Genomic DNA, 18112 nt, shown 5'->3' on the forward strand with positions numbered 1-18112 from the left:
ATTTTACTAAAAAAAAATAAAATGGGACTACAGGCACATGCCACCACATCCAGCTAATTTTTTTAGTTTTTATTTTTTGTAGAGACAGTCTTGCCATGTTGCCAAGGCTGGTCTCGAACTCCTGGGCTCAAGCAGTACTCCTGCCTCAGCCTCCCAAAGTGTTGGGTTTATAGGTGTGAGCCACCTTGCCTGTCCCCAGAGAGGTATTTTATTTTTTTTATTTTTTAGAGGTATTTTAAAACACAAATCCTCATCTTACCTTGGCTCTGCTTAACAGCCTTCAGAGGCGTCCAGTGGCCCATAGATAATGTCCAAGGCTTTCGTATGATCTACCAGTCTGGTCAGTGTGACCACCTTTGCAAGCTCATTTCAGCCACTCTCCCCTCACCTTCCTCAGCTCCAGCCACGTAGGGTGCTTTTGGTTCCCAAACAGGCCAACCCATCTGTCTTCTCGGGAGCTCTGAATGAGCTGATCTCTCTGCTATTTGCTTCTTCAAGGAACCCTTCCCTGACCACCTATGCATTTATAATACATCACCCCTTGGCATCGTGGGCTTTTCCTTCACTGCACCCTATTCTATTTGTTGTTTTTCCTCCTTGTGGGACTGTAAGCCCCGGGAGGGCAGGCACCATGGCTGTCTGACCCACTGCTCTGTAACCATTGCCAATCCTGATAGGTACTGATAGGGTGAAGATGGAGTGTCTGGTATCCTCATATCCCAGTCCCAGGACAGCTGTGTGGCCACCTACCATTTGGGGACTGTTTTCTTTTTAAAATTAAAAAAAAATTTAAAGTCTACACCCCATGATTCTGTATGGGGACTGTTTTTTTTTAGCCCCAAAGTCCAACAGGAGCAAATCCTTTAGTGGCTCTTAAAGCTAGAGTTCAGCTGTTTGGAGGAAAGGGTGACAGAGTTGACCCACAGGGTAGATGGGACATCTTCCCCTGGAGCACTAAGGCCAAATAGGAGCCCCCTGGACGTTTGGGAGCAGGCTTTACAAGCTCTGCCTAAAGCTAAGATGTCATTAGAGTGATGCGTTGCATCCCTGCCTTGTTCTCTAAGGAAGCTTTGGTGTTTTCAAGACAGGCCCTCTCCCCACTGGCCCATTGTCCTTATTTGTTTTCATTGTGCTGTTATTACGGGTCAGGCCTCCTTGCACTCATGTGAAATCGTTGAGAACCTACTCAATTAGAAAGTTCTGAACAGGGCCTTAGAGGAGTGGGGGCTAGAAAGATGAACCTGGGGCCAGGCACTGGGGCTCATGCCTGTAATCTTAACACTTTAGGAGGCAGGGGCTGGAAGATCACTTGAGCCTGGGAGCTGGAGGTTATGGTGAGCCATGATCACACCGCTGTATTCCAGCCTGGATGACAAAGCAAAACCCAGTCTCTAAAACATAAAAGAAAGAAAGGGGAAGGAAGGGAGAAAGGATGAAAGAAAGCCGAATCTGCTCCGAGGGAACCAGTATAGCAAGACAGAATGTAATCAAGTATCTTAAGAGTGGCCTAGGCTTGGCTGGGTGCTGTGGCTCACGCCTGTAATCTCAGCACTTTGGGAGGCCGAGGCAGGCGGATCACTTGAGGTCGGGAGTTCGAGACCAGCCTGACCAAAATGGAGAAACCCCGTCTCTACTAAAAATACAAAATTAGCCGGGCTTGGTGGCGCATGCCTGTAATCCCAGCTACTCGGGAGGCTGGGGCAGGTGAATCGCTTGAACCTGGGAGGCGGAGGTTGCGGTGAGCCGAGATCGCGCCATTGCACTCCAGCCTGGGCAACAAAAGCGAAACTCCGTCTCAACAACAACAACAACAACAACAACAAAAAGTGGCCTAGGCTTTATGGGAAACAAATTGGTTGTGGCTGGCCCTCAGGGAGCAAGCTTTGCTGCATAGCAGCGTAGGCCAAAAGGTCCTCCCCGGAGACAAAATCTGCAGGGGCCACGGGGTGGGAAGCATCAGAAGGCTGCCCACTCTGACTGCAAATACAACAACTTGGAGTGTTCCTAGAAGAGGCAATTTCTTCCGCGTGTGTGGTGGGGACAGCCTGTGTGTGTGAACATTTTCTGCTCTTGCCGCGCAGGGCTGGGTGGACCAGGAACCACCCGCAGAGGAAGAGACTTATTACCTCTTGGCCATGTCTGTCTCCAGAAGAACCGACCTTTCCTGCTCTTTGTGCAACAAGGCACACCTTCCGAGGAAGGAGGCGAACAGGATTTCCATCATTACTACTGCCCTATTAAAACACACACATACACACAACTGTGTAATTAGCCTCTGCAGGAAAGGCGCACAAACAGGATGCGTTCGAGCTGACCCCGGGATGAGCCATCGCTGTAAATATTAGGAAAAAGAACCTCCCCGCCGTGCCCCCGCCTCCGGCCAGGGCCTCTTGGGGATGGCCCTGCAGGGTCACCAGCCCACCGGGGAGGTTGGGAGAGAAGGGGCGGGCGACTCCTCGCCGCGCGGGTTCCTGGCTGGAGCGCCCTCCTCTGCGTCCTCCCAACCTTCTATCCCTCCCCAGGCCAGTCTCCCACGCCTCAGGTGTTTGCTCGGGCTGGGCCACGAACCCTTTCCTTTTCGGCCTGCGCCCGGGGTGGCCCCTAACCCGCAGCGCACGGCCAGACCCAGCGCTACAAGGAGGGCGCGCAGGGCGGCGCAAGCGGGCACTGGACTCCCGGGGGCTTGCGCGGGGATCCACCCACCGCAGGGCCGGGCCGCGGACCGCGTGCCACGCCCCCGGGGTCCGGAAGGCTCGGGAACGGACGCGGGGGTTCTGTGAACTTGGAACCTGGCGGCGCGAGGTTCTCGCCGGGGATGCGGCGGCGGCGGCGGCGGCAGCTGCTTCCTGGTTTGAAGCTCGCCGAGTGGGGGAGAGCGTGAGCCTTCGGAGGCGGGGGCAGGAGGAGAAGCAAGAGGAGGCGGGCGAAGAGACGCTTGGGGCTGGAGCTCACCGGACGGGTAGCTCCGGCTCTCCAGGGAGAGAAGTTGCCGGGCCCTGGAGAAGGGGCGAGTCCCGCGCGAGTCCCCGGGAAGCGCCGCGCGCTTGGAAGGGACGGTCGGGCTTTCCCGGCCCGCTGAGGGCTCGGCGGCGGGCTCCCCTCCTTTCCACCTCGGGAGGGAGGGAAGGAGGGGAGGGAAAAGTCCCACGGAGGAGGCAGAATGGCCAGTCGAGGGGCGCTTGGGCGCTGCCTTTCCCCAGGGCTGCCTCGACTCCTGCAGCTGCCCCGAGGGCTGGCCTGAGACGGGACTCCCGGTTCTCCCGCCGCGAACCAGCGCGGCCCCCCGGGGCCGGGGCAGCGGCGCCGGCATGTCGTCTGGCACCATGAAGTTCAATGGCTATTTGAGGGTCCGCATCGGTGAGGCGGTGGGGCTGCAGCCCACCCGCTGGTCCCTGCGCCACTCGCTCTTCAAGAAGGGCCACCAGCTGCTGGACCCCTATCTGACGGTGAGCGTGGACCAGGTGCGCGTGGGCCAGACCAGCACCAAGCAGAAGACCAACAAACCCACGTACAACGAGGAGTTTTGCGCTAACGTCACCGACGGCGGCCACCTCGAGTTGGCCGTCTTCCACGAGACTCCCCTGGGCTACGACCACTTCGTGGCCAACTGCACCCTGCAGTTCCAGGAGCTGCTGCGCACGACCGGCGCCTCGGACACCTTCGAGGGTTGGGTGAGTAGCGGTGACCCCTTCCCTTTGTGTCCACCCAACCCCCGTTCCCCTTATGTTTTTCAAAACTCACCCGGGTACCGCTTTCCCATCGCTTTGTGGCTGAGGGAATTCCCTCCAGACTTTGGTCTTCGTCCAGGTGGCCGCGGCACTGGTGACGCGACCGCAGTGGGTGTGTGCAGGCGCAGGTGTGTCTCCAGGAAGCCGGCCTGGACACGATCCCCTTTCAGGACGGCGGCTTGGCTTAACGGGAAGTCGGGCAGGGGTCCAGGGTGGTCACCCCTTCCGCCCAGTCTTTGGGTAAGGAGCTCCAACTTTCAGCGAGCGAGTGATACGTAGGAAAGGCAGGGAAGGAGTGATACGAAAGGGACTTGATTTGGGTAAAGTGCATCAAGCGCTACTTAGGAGAAAGCCGTACATTCTCGCGAGTATTATTCATAATGTTTATGGATACATGTTGGTTCAGCCGCTCAGACGTGCACACGTGTTTCGGCTTGCACATCCCAGAGGTACATGAGCTACACTGGTAGGGATCTGAGCGCCTGGGTCTGCACGTTGGCAGTTTTATTATTTAGCAGTTTTCCAAGGAGATGAGATTTACATATACTTGCAAGTAACTTAGTCCGAGGTGGGAGTCCTGTAGTATGGGTTTCTGCTGCTATGGGTCTGAGAAGAGGCTGTAAGGAGTCCTCAGGAGGTTGTTAACTGCCTTCCCTCCCCCATCACCAGCCTGTGTTCCTGGGTATTGACGTGTAGCTACCCGCAGCTTCCCACTTGCCTCTGCTTTTCACATAGTTCCCATGAGGCAAAATTTCTGCTGCAAATCAATTAAAACTTCTAGAGCACTCTACACGGTGCTAACATGCTTTTACTGCCTAATCCTCACACTGTCTTTGTGATGCAGGTGTTATCGTTCCCACTTTGAGATGATGGAACGATAATTATAATAAAGTAGTCTGGTTTGGCAAAGTGGAGTACGTCATTTGAAGACTCTCAGGAGTTTAATAGTTTAAGTTCTGGAGGGAGTCAGTTTTGAACCCAGTATCAGTATTGAAAATGTTTGAAATTTACAAGTGGTGAAATCAGATGGATGGTGATGAAGTCTCATTTAGATATTTATTTTATACTTTGTGGAATTGGTAATTTTACCGTATTTTTCTAAAATTAAAGATGGCTTGTGGAGCTATTCCTTTCTTTTAAATAGAAGTACAAAAACCATAATGACTATTTAACCTTAATCGTCAACTTATATTGAGTTAATTTCCCTTCAGCCTAATTTACTTTGTGGTACTTAGAAGTGGGGACTAGAGAGGAATTGCTAAAATACAGTTAGATATTTACATTTATCCTGTGAATTTCTGGAAATGAAATAGAAGTGAGTGTAGGCATCCAGATGGAATTGTTGAGTTCTATTAGTGTCTGATTAGGAGTTAGGTTGGGCAAAGCTCTAGAGGAACTAGGTTCTGAATTATGGTGGTGCAGATTGGCCAATGGCCATGAGAAGCATCTCTTCCTAGAGAGAGCCTAGACTTGTCCTTCTCAACCATAGTCTACCCACTTGAATCACCCAGGGACCTTTTAAAAATCCCCACTTTTAAAGATTCTAGATGGGAATCTCTGGCTGTGGGACCCCATCATCCGTACTTTTAGGCTCCCCAGGTGATTCCAGTATGCAGTCAAGGTGGAGAACCTGCGGCCTACGTGAAGACCAAAAGATGAGGACTTCTTGGTGTCATAAGTGTAGGAAGATCCAGGTTATCTGACTAGGTGGCATGTACAGAGCTGCTTATTGTTCCACTGGATGAATAAAGGATTCAATATAAATCAGATTTCAATATTTATAATGGTCTGAAATTACACTTAGATGTTTAATATAACCCACTGGTGGTGTTTTGGAAAACGTTGAGTGTTTGGTTGGTAGGGAGGGTCAGCATTTAAATGACCTTGAAACCAACGATTTTTCATGCATTTGCATGCATCAGAAGGCAGATTTTTTTTGTTGTTTTTTTTTAAAAAGGTTTTGGGTATTTCAGAACTGTAAGGATATGGTAGATAGGATGGGCAGAGTGTTGTTTCTTTTTAAAGAAAATCTTGTTAAAAAATATTTGGAAATATATGGAATGCATGCTTGTTTTTTAAAAATTATCCTTTATAGGTTCAAAAATGCTTTAAAAAAAATAGAGATGGGGTCTTGCTACCTTGTTGACCAGGCTGGTCTTGAACTCATGGCCTCAAGCCGTCCTCCCACTTCAACCTCCCAAAGTGCTGGGATTACAAGTGTGAGCCACTGCATCTGGCCCAAAGGTGCTTTTGAAGTTCAGGATTAAAGAAATACTTATTTATCTTTAGTATTTTAAATTGACATGTAGTTTATTTAGAGAGTTACATGTGGAATAATTGAATTTACTCCATAAAAAATTTATGTGTTGCAAGTGGAACTACATATTACTGACTTAAAAAAAAACTGTTGAAGTTGCAGGTTCAAAAAAACCCCCAAAACCTAGTGATTACTTTTGGCTAGATCCAGAGAAGCTCTTAGCTGTAGGTTATGGATGAGAGGATTCAATATGGTTAAGATCTCAATTCTTCCCAAAGTATTCAATAGATTCAGTATAATCTTAATCAAAATCTAAGTTTGTTGTAGAAATTGACAGACTGACTTTAAAATTTATATGGAAATGTAAAGTACTGAGACCAGTCTAAGTTTTGAAAAAGAACAAGTTGGGGGACTTACACTATCTGATTTCAAGGCTAACTGTAACATGACCGTAATCAAGATAATGTGGTATTGGAATAAAGAGAGTCATACAGATCAGTGGAATGAATAGAAGAGAGTCTAGAAATAGATCCACACATATATGATCCACTGATTTCTGATAAAGCTGCCAAGAAGGCAACTAAGTGGGGGAAATGATAATCTTTTCAACTAATGGTACTTGAACAACTGGATAGCCACATACAGTAATATGAGCCTTGATGCTTACCTCACATTCTACAAAGACATTAATTCAAAATGGATTATAGACCTAAATGTAAGAGTTTAACTGTGAAACTTCTATAAGAAAACAAAATTGTAGTGACCTCGGGTTCAGCAAAAATTTTTTAGATAGCATACAAAAGGCACGAACTATAAAAAAAATCAGTAAGTTGGACTTTATCAAAATGAAAAACCATTGCTTCCCAGAGAATGTTTAAGAAAATAAAAACCCAAGCGACAGATGGGAGAAAATAACTGCAACATGTAAATGAAAGATGTGTAACATGAATATATAAAAGAACTGTAATAGCACAATAATAATGAGAAAAATACCTAATTTAAAATCCAACAAATGACTTGTAACTTGTCAAATATTTCAATAGGCACTCACCTTCATGCCAAATAGCACATTAAAAGATGCTCAAAATCATGAATCATTAAGGAAATGCAAATTAAAACTGAAATGAGATCTCAGTATGCTCCCACTAGAAAGGTTAAAATTAATAAGACTGACCATACCAAGTGTTGGTGAGGAAGTGGAGCACCTGGAACTCTCATATGCTACTGTGAGGAATGTAAAATGGTAAATCATGCTTTAAAATAGTTTGGCAGTTTCTTAAACTATCAAACGTATGCCTACTATATAACTTACTCTTTAGTATTTACTGAAAGAAATGAAACCATTCATACAAAGGCTTGTCCACGAGTGTTCTTAGCATCTTTATTTGTAATAACCCCCAAAGTGGATACAACTCAAATGTCAGCAGATGAATGTTTAAACAATTGTGGTTTATCCATACAATGGAATATTACTCAGCAATAAAAAAGATGAACTGTTACACATGTAACAACAGGAATGAATCTCAGAATAATTATGCTGAGTGAAAGAAGCTAGACACAAAAGTACGATTTCATTTATGCAAAATTCTAGAAATGAAAAGGAGTCTATAGTGACAGGAAGCAGATCAGTGGGTGCCTAAAAATGGAGAGTGGAGGTGAGGGAGGTGGATTACAAAGGAGGCAGAAACTTTTAGTGGAGATGAATATTTGTATTATTCTGATTGTGGCAATGGTTTCACAGTTATATACATATGTCAAAGCTTATTAAATAGTTCACTTTAAGTATGTGCGTGTTACTATATGACAATTATACCTGAATAAATCTGTGGGGAAAAAAACCAATAAGGACTTATCCATATTTTACTGAAGGTGTTAAGTAAGATACTAGTAAATGACTGAATTTCAGCTGAGCCAAGTCTGACTCTTGAAAACTACATTTCCTCTTTAGTGCAGAAAATATTTATGAGGGTGGGAGCGTAGAAAAAATGAAATCACAATAAAACAAATTAATTTCTGATTTTTGGACATGGTCTCATTTTCTAAATTATCACTGTCAGTTTTTTTCTGCTGCTTGTAGAACATGTTTATTTTGCATAATTTCTCTGGCTTCCAAAAACTGAAGAATTGCTTCTGTTTAAACTCTGTTTTCTTCTTTCGTGTACTTGCTCTTGATTTGCTGACCTTCTAAATGGGGACCAGCATCTAATGCTTAATGCAGAGTGCTGGGGACATGGGGAGGCAGGAGGAGTTGGAGGCTGCGTCATGGAAAGACCTTGGCGCCCCCTCAGGAAGGAAGGACTGGCTTGGCAGGATCCCAGGCTGTTTTCCTGGTTCAACCCTCCCAAAGACATTGTGTTCTCTGCAGCCCTGAAGGGCCGCTTTCTCTCAATTTCTCAGTGAGGTACCTGTTTTGTAATCAGTCCTGTCGGGTGAAGCAGCCATGTTACTACTGGACAATCATAGATTATCTTTTCCCTTCCTTCCTGGATCCAGGTGTCTGAATTTATACCACCAAAATTCTTCCAGATTTTCTATCTAGTGGTTCATTCTCTTTTGTACTTTGTAGTGCAGTTGTTTATTCTTCTCATGATTGATTTTTTTCTGAGCCAATTGGAAGGAATGTCTAACACTGACTGATCAACCCACAGTGTTTAAGAGGAAAAACATATTTTAGAATCTTGAGGGAGTTTTATTTCAGTGTATGTGCATTTTATTGGCTATGTAGCGTCTTCATTTTCATTGTAAGAAGAATTTTGCTACGGTGGGACTGGCTGCTTCTCATCACAAACAGGTTGTGGCTCAGATATTTTCCCCTTTGGAGAGCATTTGCCTGGCCATATTATTATCTTGTTGTCTTTCGTTGCACTCATTGCTCTCTGAGATCATTTTGTTAATGAATTTGCTTATTATACTTTCCTCCTTTAGGTTACAAATGGCTTGAGAGCAGGGACCCACCTCTCTTATTCACTGTCCTAACCCTGGGACAATGTCTCATATGTAGTAAACATTAAATATTTGTTAAACGAAATTTTATGTGATTGGGGGACAAGTAAAGTGTAAGTACTTTGGGAGCATCTTTCCATCTTTCTAAAAGAAATAAATGAAAATAGTTGAGGAATTACTGGATGAACAGTATTTCTCTGTTAAATCAATCAATGACATACCAATATGTGCTTGAAAGACTGGGCCTGACTGCTGTATTCTTTGAATGTGGTAATGGATTGAAAACTTTGTGTATGGAAAATTCCCTGCTCTTACGTCATTTTAAAAGACTATGACTTTAAAACTTGTAATACGTTATAACGTTTTTCACTTGTAATTTTCATGCCCAAAATGTTAAAGTCAGGGCAGAAGCAAGACATCAGCGTTTAAAAGGTTGTGCCTCTGACTTGGAGAGGAATGAGGTTGGTGGGTGGAACGTGAATCATTTTATCTTATGCAACTCTTAGTGAAGTTTTGGTATCTAAACACTTCGTAAGTGTTTAGAATGGTGATTAGTGGTGATGGTAAAAGTGTGGTGCATTTTTATGAGAAGAGTAGCATTCGCGTAGAATAATAGAGGTGCCTGGGATTTTTGGTAGTCCTTTTTTATTTAATAAAGCAACTGGGGCCAGGTGCTATGGCTCGCATCTGTAATACCAGCACTTTGGGAGGCCAAGGCAATAGGATCCCTTGGGCCAGGAGTTTGAGACCAGCCTCAGTAAAATAGTGAGACCGCATCTCCACAAAAAAATAAAATTAGCCAGGCATGGTAGCACATGCCTCTAGTCCCAGCTGGGAAGCTGAGGTAGGAGGATCACTTGAGTCTGGGAGGTTGAGGCTGCAGTGAGCCATGATCATGTCACTGCACTCTAGCTTAAATGACAGAGCAAAAGCCAGAGCAAAGAAAAAAAAAAAAAAGCTGAGGACAGTCAACTAGATTGTGTTCCCCTTTTGTGTTGACTTCTTAGCTCCACTTATTAGAATATGATAAAAATGAGACCTAAGTGGAAACTCAATCCCTGTCCATGGTTTTCCACTCTTATCATTATTGTATCCAAAATAGTCTTTCTCAATTGCCAAACCAATAGTCATTTCTTTACTTAAAACTCCTCTGTGGTTCTCCACTGCTCTTAGATAAACTCCAGAGTCTTTTTTTTTTTTTTTTTTTTTGAGACAGAATCTCTCTTTGTTGCCCAGGCTGGAGTGCAGTGGCACGATCTCGGCTCACTTCAACCTCCGCCTCCCAGGTTCAAGCGATTCTCCTGCCTCAGCCTCTCAGTAGCTGGGATTACAGGCATGCACCACCACACCTGGCTAATTTTTATATTTTTGGTAGAGATAGGGTTTTGCCATGTTGGCCAGGCTGGTCTCAAACTCCTGACTTCAGGTGATCTGCCCGCCTTAGCCTCCCAAAGTGCTGGGATACAGGCATGAGTCATGGCACCCAGCCAAAGTCCAGAGTCTTTAAAATGGTATTGGATGTTCTCCATGATCTGTACCCTGTTTTCCTCTTGAGCCTTGTCTCTTACATTTCCCCAAATTACAATGAGCATCTTTCTGTTCCTCAAAAGGAGGAACACTTCGCTTTGCTAATTCTTGCTTGTGCTTCAGGTCTCATTATGGACATTAATTACCCAGACAACTGTCCCTGAGATGTCAGTCTGGGTTTGGTCCTCCTCGTAGTGTTCCCTCAGTATCCTGAGATCTCTTTTGCCGCTGTCTCCTCCAACCTGAAAGAACGGACGTATGAATGGATTGGCCTCTAATGGAAGCGTGTGACACTGGTCACAGGGAGTTCAGGGTGTAGTTGTTTGAATGATTGACTAAGATTCATCTGCTTGGCTCTTGTAGTAGTGACTCTGACAGACTATTACATGTTTCTATTTGAAATGCCAAGCCCTAGGTGAGCATCCAGCCACCACTGAGCATGTACTAAGTACCAGGCATTGTGCTCTATCCTGTAAAGTCAAGTGGACAGGACACACATGACCCATTCTTTCGTAGGGCTTGTAATTCCAAGGGGGAGGGAGATTGGGATAAAAAGCAAACAAAAGCAACTAGGAAAGTACAGAAGTACTTACAGGCAGGTATGCCCCTGGTTTGGGGAGGTCGGGAACACCTTGCTGGAGGAAAAACAAAGAGCTGACTTTTAAGGACCCAGCATAGAGAGCCACAGCCTGCTTGAGTTAAATGACTGTGAACAGTCTTTGCTCAAAAGAAGAAAAGGAACTTCTGACCTGATAATGTTTCCCAGAGGGACATCGCAGATGCCCTTTTGAAAGGTAAATGTTCCTGACCCACAGAAATGTTTCCATCTTTGGAAAGTTTGGGAGAGAACTGTTTCCATGCTTGTGAACAGATGACCTGCAAAAGAACTTTTGACTCCGCAAAGGCGGAAAGTAGGAACACTATATTTGAACCATCAAATACCTTAAGTTTTGTATAGATCATAAAATAATCATAGATGTTGAAGCAGGATGATCATCTAATTCAGAACAACAACAAAAGGCCTGATAGCTCTTAGGCCTGCAGACAGCCTGTAGGTATATTCATTTGGCACAGATGTTTTTAACATTGAAACTGAAGGCATTTAGTGCTGTGGTGCTCCAGTTTGCCACAGACCCCACCACTCCCTGTTACGAAGCCAACTCTCTTGACTCATTACTTGCTTGGACCTGGGACATTTTAAATTTTGTGACATTATAGCTCAAGCCTTTGTTTTTAGAATGTGGGAACCAAAGTTCCAGCCAAATCATTACTGTTGCCCTAACAGGGGTGTCCAATCTTTTGGCTTCCCTGGGCCACGTTGGAAGAAGAATTGTTTTGGGTCACACGTAAAATACGCTAACACTAACGATAGCTGATGAGCTAAAAAAAAAAAAAAATCCTCAAAAAAATCTCATAATGTTTTAAGAAAGTTTACGAATCTGTGTTGGGCTGCATTCAAAGCTGTCCTGAGCTGCATGCAGCCTATGGGCTGTGGGTTGAACAAGCTTGCCCTAGCTCATGAGAAGTGTGATATACATACATTTAATATGTATTAATATCTATCTAATCTATATCTACAAAAATATAGATATACTTACTTAGATTTATTTAGATATGTAATAATTTATTAATTTATAAAATACATTAGTTTAGATGTATATTTACTTAAATTTTTACTTACATAAATATTTGTGCCCTAGTATTTCAGAGAAAGCTAGCTTACTAGTAAATATATGGGGAGTTAACTTTTACTGCAAATTAGTGTTATATGAACTATCCAATTTAAAAAGAAAGCAAACTCTGCCAGGCTGGTGTGGTGGTGTGCACCTCTAGTCCCTTCTACTGGGCAGGCTGAGGCAGGAGGATTGCTTGAGCCTAGGAGTTCAAGGCTGCAGTGAGAGCTATGATCAAGCTGCTGCTCTTCAGCCTGGGCAACAGAGTGAGACTTTGTCTCTAAAAAAGAAACAACAACAACAACAAAAAAACCCCTCTTCTTATTTCAGTATACAACTCCCAGCAATAGGGGAACGCTGTACTTTAACGGGTGTCAGGAGAACTGGGTTCAAGCTGTGACCTTAGGCAAGCGTCTACTTATCTGGGTCTCATTTCCCTGTTATATTGTGAGGGGGCTGCACTAAACGTGAGGGGCTGCACTAAACGATCTCCAAAGACCTTTACATCTGTAAAGCCTCTGCTTCCATATATTAGGCAATTACATAATTTCTTCCCTTTTGGAGTAATTGGTTTGGTTTAAACTGTCACAATGAATTATGTGTTATCAAAGTTAGTAACTCCTAAGAATTAAATTGGTCCAAATCTAAATTGCTTAGAGTTGGAGGGGATTTAGCTCACATCTAAGTGACTTGTATAGCATTGCTAGTCATGTTGGTATTATTTTCTTGGTTTAGAATCAGCCTTAAGGAAATACATTTCAAGCCATGCAGTTGTATTTCTTGATTTACGCTAACACGCTCCTTGTTCTGTGGGATGGTTGTAAGTTATGTCCCTGTTATGGCAAGTCAGAGAGAGACTGAGAATCCCACTGTTTTGCTAGAAGCCATTCTCACTAGTATGGCAATTACAGCATTATTGTCCCAAAGTATCTGTAGCTACCAGTCTATGTATCCACCCAGGGTGATGACAAATACTACAAATCACTGTAGACAGACATTTTAATTAGAGGGAGGAATGAGCCCAAGGGTATTGACTATGGTAGTGTTTAAGTGCTGTGTTAAAGAATTTTATGAGACAGGAAATTTTTGTTGAGAATCATGGTCCTATCTGGAGATATTTATCAAGATTATTATGTTAGTGTGCTTCTGTAGCATCAGTAAATTAGAGCAGTATCTGTCAAAGCACATAGGACTTTTGTAGCAGAAAGCCCACTGAATAGGAAGCTTACCAGCAATGCTTTTATTATGTACTGCCTTCCCAAAAGTTCCTTTGATTGCGTATAAGTTTTACCCTTGCACGCCTTTGACCTCACAGGGAGATAAATGCTTAAAAGTTACCAAAGATGTTTAGTTTGTGCTTGTGGTAAAAAATTAAGAAATTTGCCAGAGCATAAAACCATGGTCAACATGAGCCCTGCCATAATTGCACTAATAAAATAAGTCATATAGGCCAGAGTGAGCATATTCTATACCTCGTCCTGTATTTCCAATTTCAGACCTAGCCTCTGTTCTCCAGGCACTTAAACAAAAACCACAAAGCTGAATATTTATTCGTAAGTCACATCTGTCCCTTGTACTTGCATAGCTCTGTCTCTCCACCTCTCGTGTCACAAGCACTTAAATATGATACACTCTTTCCTTACAATGGACTTTGGTTTTTGCATCTGTGATGTTGGAGGTCTGGGCCCCTTGAGCTCTGTGGTCCTTCCGGTGTCAGAGTTTTGTGGTTCTGGTAATGGTTCCGTTGGACAATGGAAATTCTGCTCCCTTCTGAAATATATTCAGGAGACTTCTGATACTCAGATTTGTTCTGGACTCTGAAATTATTTTGGGAAGCGCACCCAAAAGTCATACGTGTATTAGCCTAATTCCATAAACAGAATACATTTATTTATTTGCAAGCTGTGGGCCTCTTAGATGCTTTAATATAGATTACTGTTGTTTAATTATGGTACAGAAGAGTTGAGAGCAGATTCCATCTAAAGCAGTGCTTTTGAAACTGTTGTCGAGCCCTAGACCCTTTTAGAGATGATGAGAACTATGGAGCTGTTTCTGGAAAAATGCACATATGTGCATATTGATGATATTCTGGGAACAATGTCATCAGATTAGTAGCCCTCCTAAAGTCTTTCCTAAACCTAAAGGACACAGGACCTCAGGTTGAGAAACCTCAGTTGAAAGGGTTCAAAAATAAGGCTTTAATTAATTCCTAACATTCAAGGTGTGGTTCTAGTGTTTTCCTTTGTATTTGAGGACATTTTCACTTCAATTAATTATAGAAAATAGTTACTTAGTAGAAAACAGGAGCTAGGAGCTATAAATTTTAGAGAAAAAGATGTTCTTAGAAATGTGTTCTCACTTATGGCTTCTGGTGAAATATACTAGATGATGACCCATTTTAGGACCTATTTGGTTGTGTTATTTAGGTGTTTTCAAAAGCCTCTATTTTTGTAAGAGTTTCTTTGAGGTTTGCAGTAGATGAAAACTTAAAAAAACAAAACTAGGACAGTTTGAGTGACCCTGGCTTGGTATCTTTTGTTAATATAAACTTTTCCCTTGTAAAAAGAAATAGGATTCATCTTTTTCATATACTTTTTCTTAAAACATTCACCCTCTTTTTGAGCTGCAGTGGGCATTATGGTGTTCTGCTGTGTTAGTCTAAGACAAAATGATGAGATTGGTGAGGCCTGCCTGATCCTCTTACCCTTTGAGCCCCAGTCTCCCATAGTCTGGGTCCCCATGACCCAACAGGTTTTTTGGTCCTCTCTGGAATTCCAGTTCACTCAGCCAGCATCTTACAGACAACCTGATGTTGGTGGAAATTGAGCTGAATGGAGATTGCCCAAAGAGCAGCCCCCTAGCTAAAGGTAAAGTGACAATCCAGCTCTCTAGACTTCAGGCCAAGATTCTTTCCCGACTCCACCTCAGTGTGTGGTGGAGGCAGCAGGGTAGCCATCCAGTCAGTCATTCATAGGTGTTTATTAAGTACCTACCTTGTGCCTGAGCCTGTTCTAGGTGTTACAGGTAGGGCAGAGAATGCAAGACCCAGCATCTCGGCTCTCCAGCACTGCCGCCCTAGCACAGGGAGGTGGATAACAAGCAGGCAAACGCACGATGAAGAAAATGACAAATGCTGGGTAGCTACCAAGTAGAGAATCAAAGCAGGGTGACTTGATTCAGTGTGACAAGGTGGCTGCTTTACCTGGAGTGGTCACCGTCTGCAAAGGACAGGTAAAGCACTGTGCAGCAACTCTGCTGCACAGAGAGTGTAACAATTCAGCTGAGGCCTGACTGACAAGAAGCACACAGCCCTGTGAAGATTAGAGAAAGAGCATTCCAAGCAGAGGCAACAAAGGCCCTACTGTGGGAACAAGCTTGGCAGTTGGAAAAAGAATGGAGAGTGGTAGAAAGAGAGTCAGCTTGGTGTCAGAAAGCTCGGGGCATTGTCCCAGATCTGTTGCTTCCTAGGAGTGTGAATGATGAGCAAGTCCCTCCATCTCTGATGATTAGTTTTCTCTTTTGGAAAATGGTGCTAATGTTTGCTACCTCATAGGCTTGGTGTGAAGATTAGACGAACTACATTAAACATGACCAGCACAAGATAGGCACTGGAGAAATGCTAGCTTTGGTTGCTTTTTAAATTAATTAATTAATTAAATTTTTTTAGAGACGGGCTCGCCATGTTACCCAGGCTGGTCTTGAACTCCTGGGCTCAGGTTATCTTGCTTCAGCCTCCCAAAATGCTGGGATTATAGGCAAAAGCCACCACTCCTAGCCTGGTTGCTTTTTTAATTTTAATCTTTAACAAAATTATTTGTTTATTTATTTATTTATTTTTTGTAATCTTGGCAGGCAAAGCTTTGGTTTCTTTTAATTTCCTGAGGAAATGAATATTTTTGACAAGGGCCTTCTGAAAAGAATCGTACTGGCTGAGGATAGACACCCACAGGGTTGCCTCTTAGAAAACAGGGTGGTGGTGTGAAAGTTTCTTAGGGGTGGGGTAGGGTATAGTCTTGTTCGTGCCCTCAAATGACATCATAGAAGCATTTAGTTATCTCCACCCACTTCAGTAACATGCTTTCTAAAGAGAGGATGGGGAAAGGAAACAAAGACTCTGAAGTTTATTCCGTATTTTTCAGTTTCTGAAAAGTGTACATGTTTTCTACGGACTCATAAATATTAATGGAAAGTTTCAATAATTTAGATGGACAGGATAATTGCATTGTAGTGGTATAACTGATAGGGCCCCAACTTGTTTTTATTTGTTACAAAACTATACATTTATGGCTGAGAATTAATAAACATACTAACAGTAATCATAAAGGAAATAAAACCTCAGCCATTGTAAAAATAAAAATTAAAATTAAAAAAACCACAACCGCCCCCCCACCAAAACGAGATATAACTGATTCTTGCTTACTTCTGAAAGCTCATTTACTTTTTTGATTATAATTTTGTGAACTAACTCTGGATAATTTTGCCTATTTTGAATAGTTTTAGATAATGCCTATTTTGGCATCTCCCTGAATATTTCTGACCATCCCTTCAACATTTATTTGGTCTGTGTTTAAAGAAGACACATTAACATTTGCCTAAGTCACATGAATTAGGATGCAGAATCTATAATTATGGACTAATGATATGCAAATACAGGCTTTGAGTAATATTTATTGGACAACTACCATAATTATCAGTGCATCATAGTGTGATGGTTGGGTGTCAGCCAGATTGGGGTTCAGCTATTCATTCTGCCTCTTATTAGTAGGGATAATTTAACCCCTGCAAGCCTGTGCTCTCATCCACAACACAGTACCTGCCTCACAGGGTTACTTCAGAACACAGTGAGGACTTATGTAAACCATCTACACAGGGCATGAGATATACCACCACAGAAAAATGATTGTTGATGTCACCTTCATTACCACCACTCTACCCTCAGCACTTCAATATGAAGTGATGGGCCCAGCCCTTTTCTGAAGTTAACTTTGAAAGCAGTCAGATATTTATTTACATAGAATTTAAGAGAAGGGATTTTTGAGTACAACTTCCTCACTGGTTTTGCTTTTTATGTAGGATTCTGGAATGTAAATCAGTAGGAGATTTCTAGTTACTGGTGGAAGAGAAGATGGTTTCCTTATCCTGGAATCACAGGGATTGGGGGTAAATTCTGTACATAGGTCCTCTCTGAAAGATCTTGCAAGGAATATGGGAAAATGAAGCTGGAATTATTATAGTTACAATGTTGGCTAAAGTTGGTTCATGGAACACCTTGAAATTAAGTCTGTTGGTTTGCTTATTCAATATTGGACAGCAGAGGGTCTGAGTTAGTGAGAACCAACAAACCAGAAATAAATCAAGTTGCAATATTTAGCTGCAAAGGACAGAAAGAGGCCTTTGAAAAGCTGAAGTGAGTACTTTTATTGCTGTAATTAAGGGAAATAGTGGTAAACAGCCTCTTTCAATTGGCATTAAAATATATTTTCCTTGATTAGTTTGAATATCCAATACAAGTTGGTGGATGTGAATTGTTCTGTCATGCTTTCAAGGAGGAAAACTCCAGTTTTAAAAGTGCGTCATTAGGGCCGGGTGTGGTGGCTCATGCCTGTAATTCCAGCACTATGGGGGGGCTGAGGTGGGCAGATTGCTTAAGGTTTGGAGTTTGAGACCAACCTAGCCAGCATGGTGAAACTCTGTCTCTACTAAAAATACAAAAATTAGCTGGGCTTGGTCGTACGCACCTGTAATTCCAGCTACTTGGGAGGCTGAGGCATGAGAATTGCTTGAACCCAGGAGGTGAGGCGGAGGTTGCAGTGAGTCGAGATTGTGGACTCCAGCCTGGGTTACAAAGTGACAGTCTGTCTCAGAAAAAAAAAAAAAAAGGTGCATCGTTTGAATATGGATTTATAGATGTATTCAAGGACACCAACTTTTTTTTTTTTTTTTTTTTTTTTGAGACAGGGTCTCACTGTGTCCCCTAGGCTGGA

General features: G+C 43.3%; 1 protein-coding gene across 1 annotated transcript in view; it reads left to right on the plus strand.

Annotated features, from left to right (window-relative positions):
- The first annotated feature begins 2646 nt into the window (after positions 1 to 2646).
- PRKCH (protein kinase C eta) overlaps positions 2647 to 18112 on the plus strand; it is a 228126-nt gene continuing 212660 nt past the window's right edge. Inside the window, exon 1 of the mRNA XM_024231718.3 lies at positions 2647 to 3671. Coding sequence (XP_024087486.2) covers positions 3309 to 3671 — 363 coding nt within the window. The 5' untranslated portion in view covers positions 2647 to 3308. The remainder of the gene's footprint in view (positions 3672 to 18112) is intronic.

This window comes from Pongo abelii, chromosome 15, assembly GCF_028885655.2.
Source record: "Pongo abelii isolate AG06213 chromosome 15, NHGRI_mPonAbe1-v2.0_pri, whole genome shotgun sequence".
Classification (NCBI taxonomy): Eukaryota; Metazoa; Chordata; class Mammalia; order Primates; family Hominidae; genus Pongo; species Pongo abelii.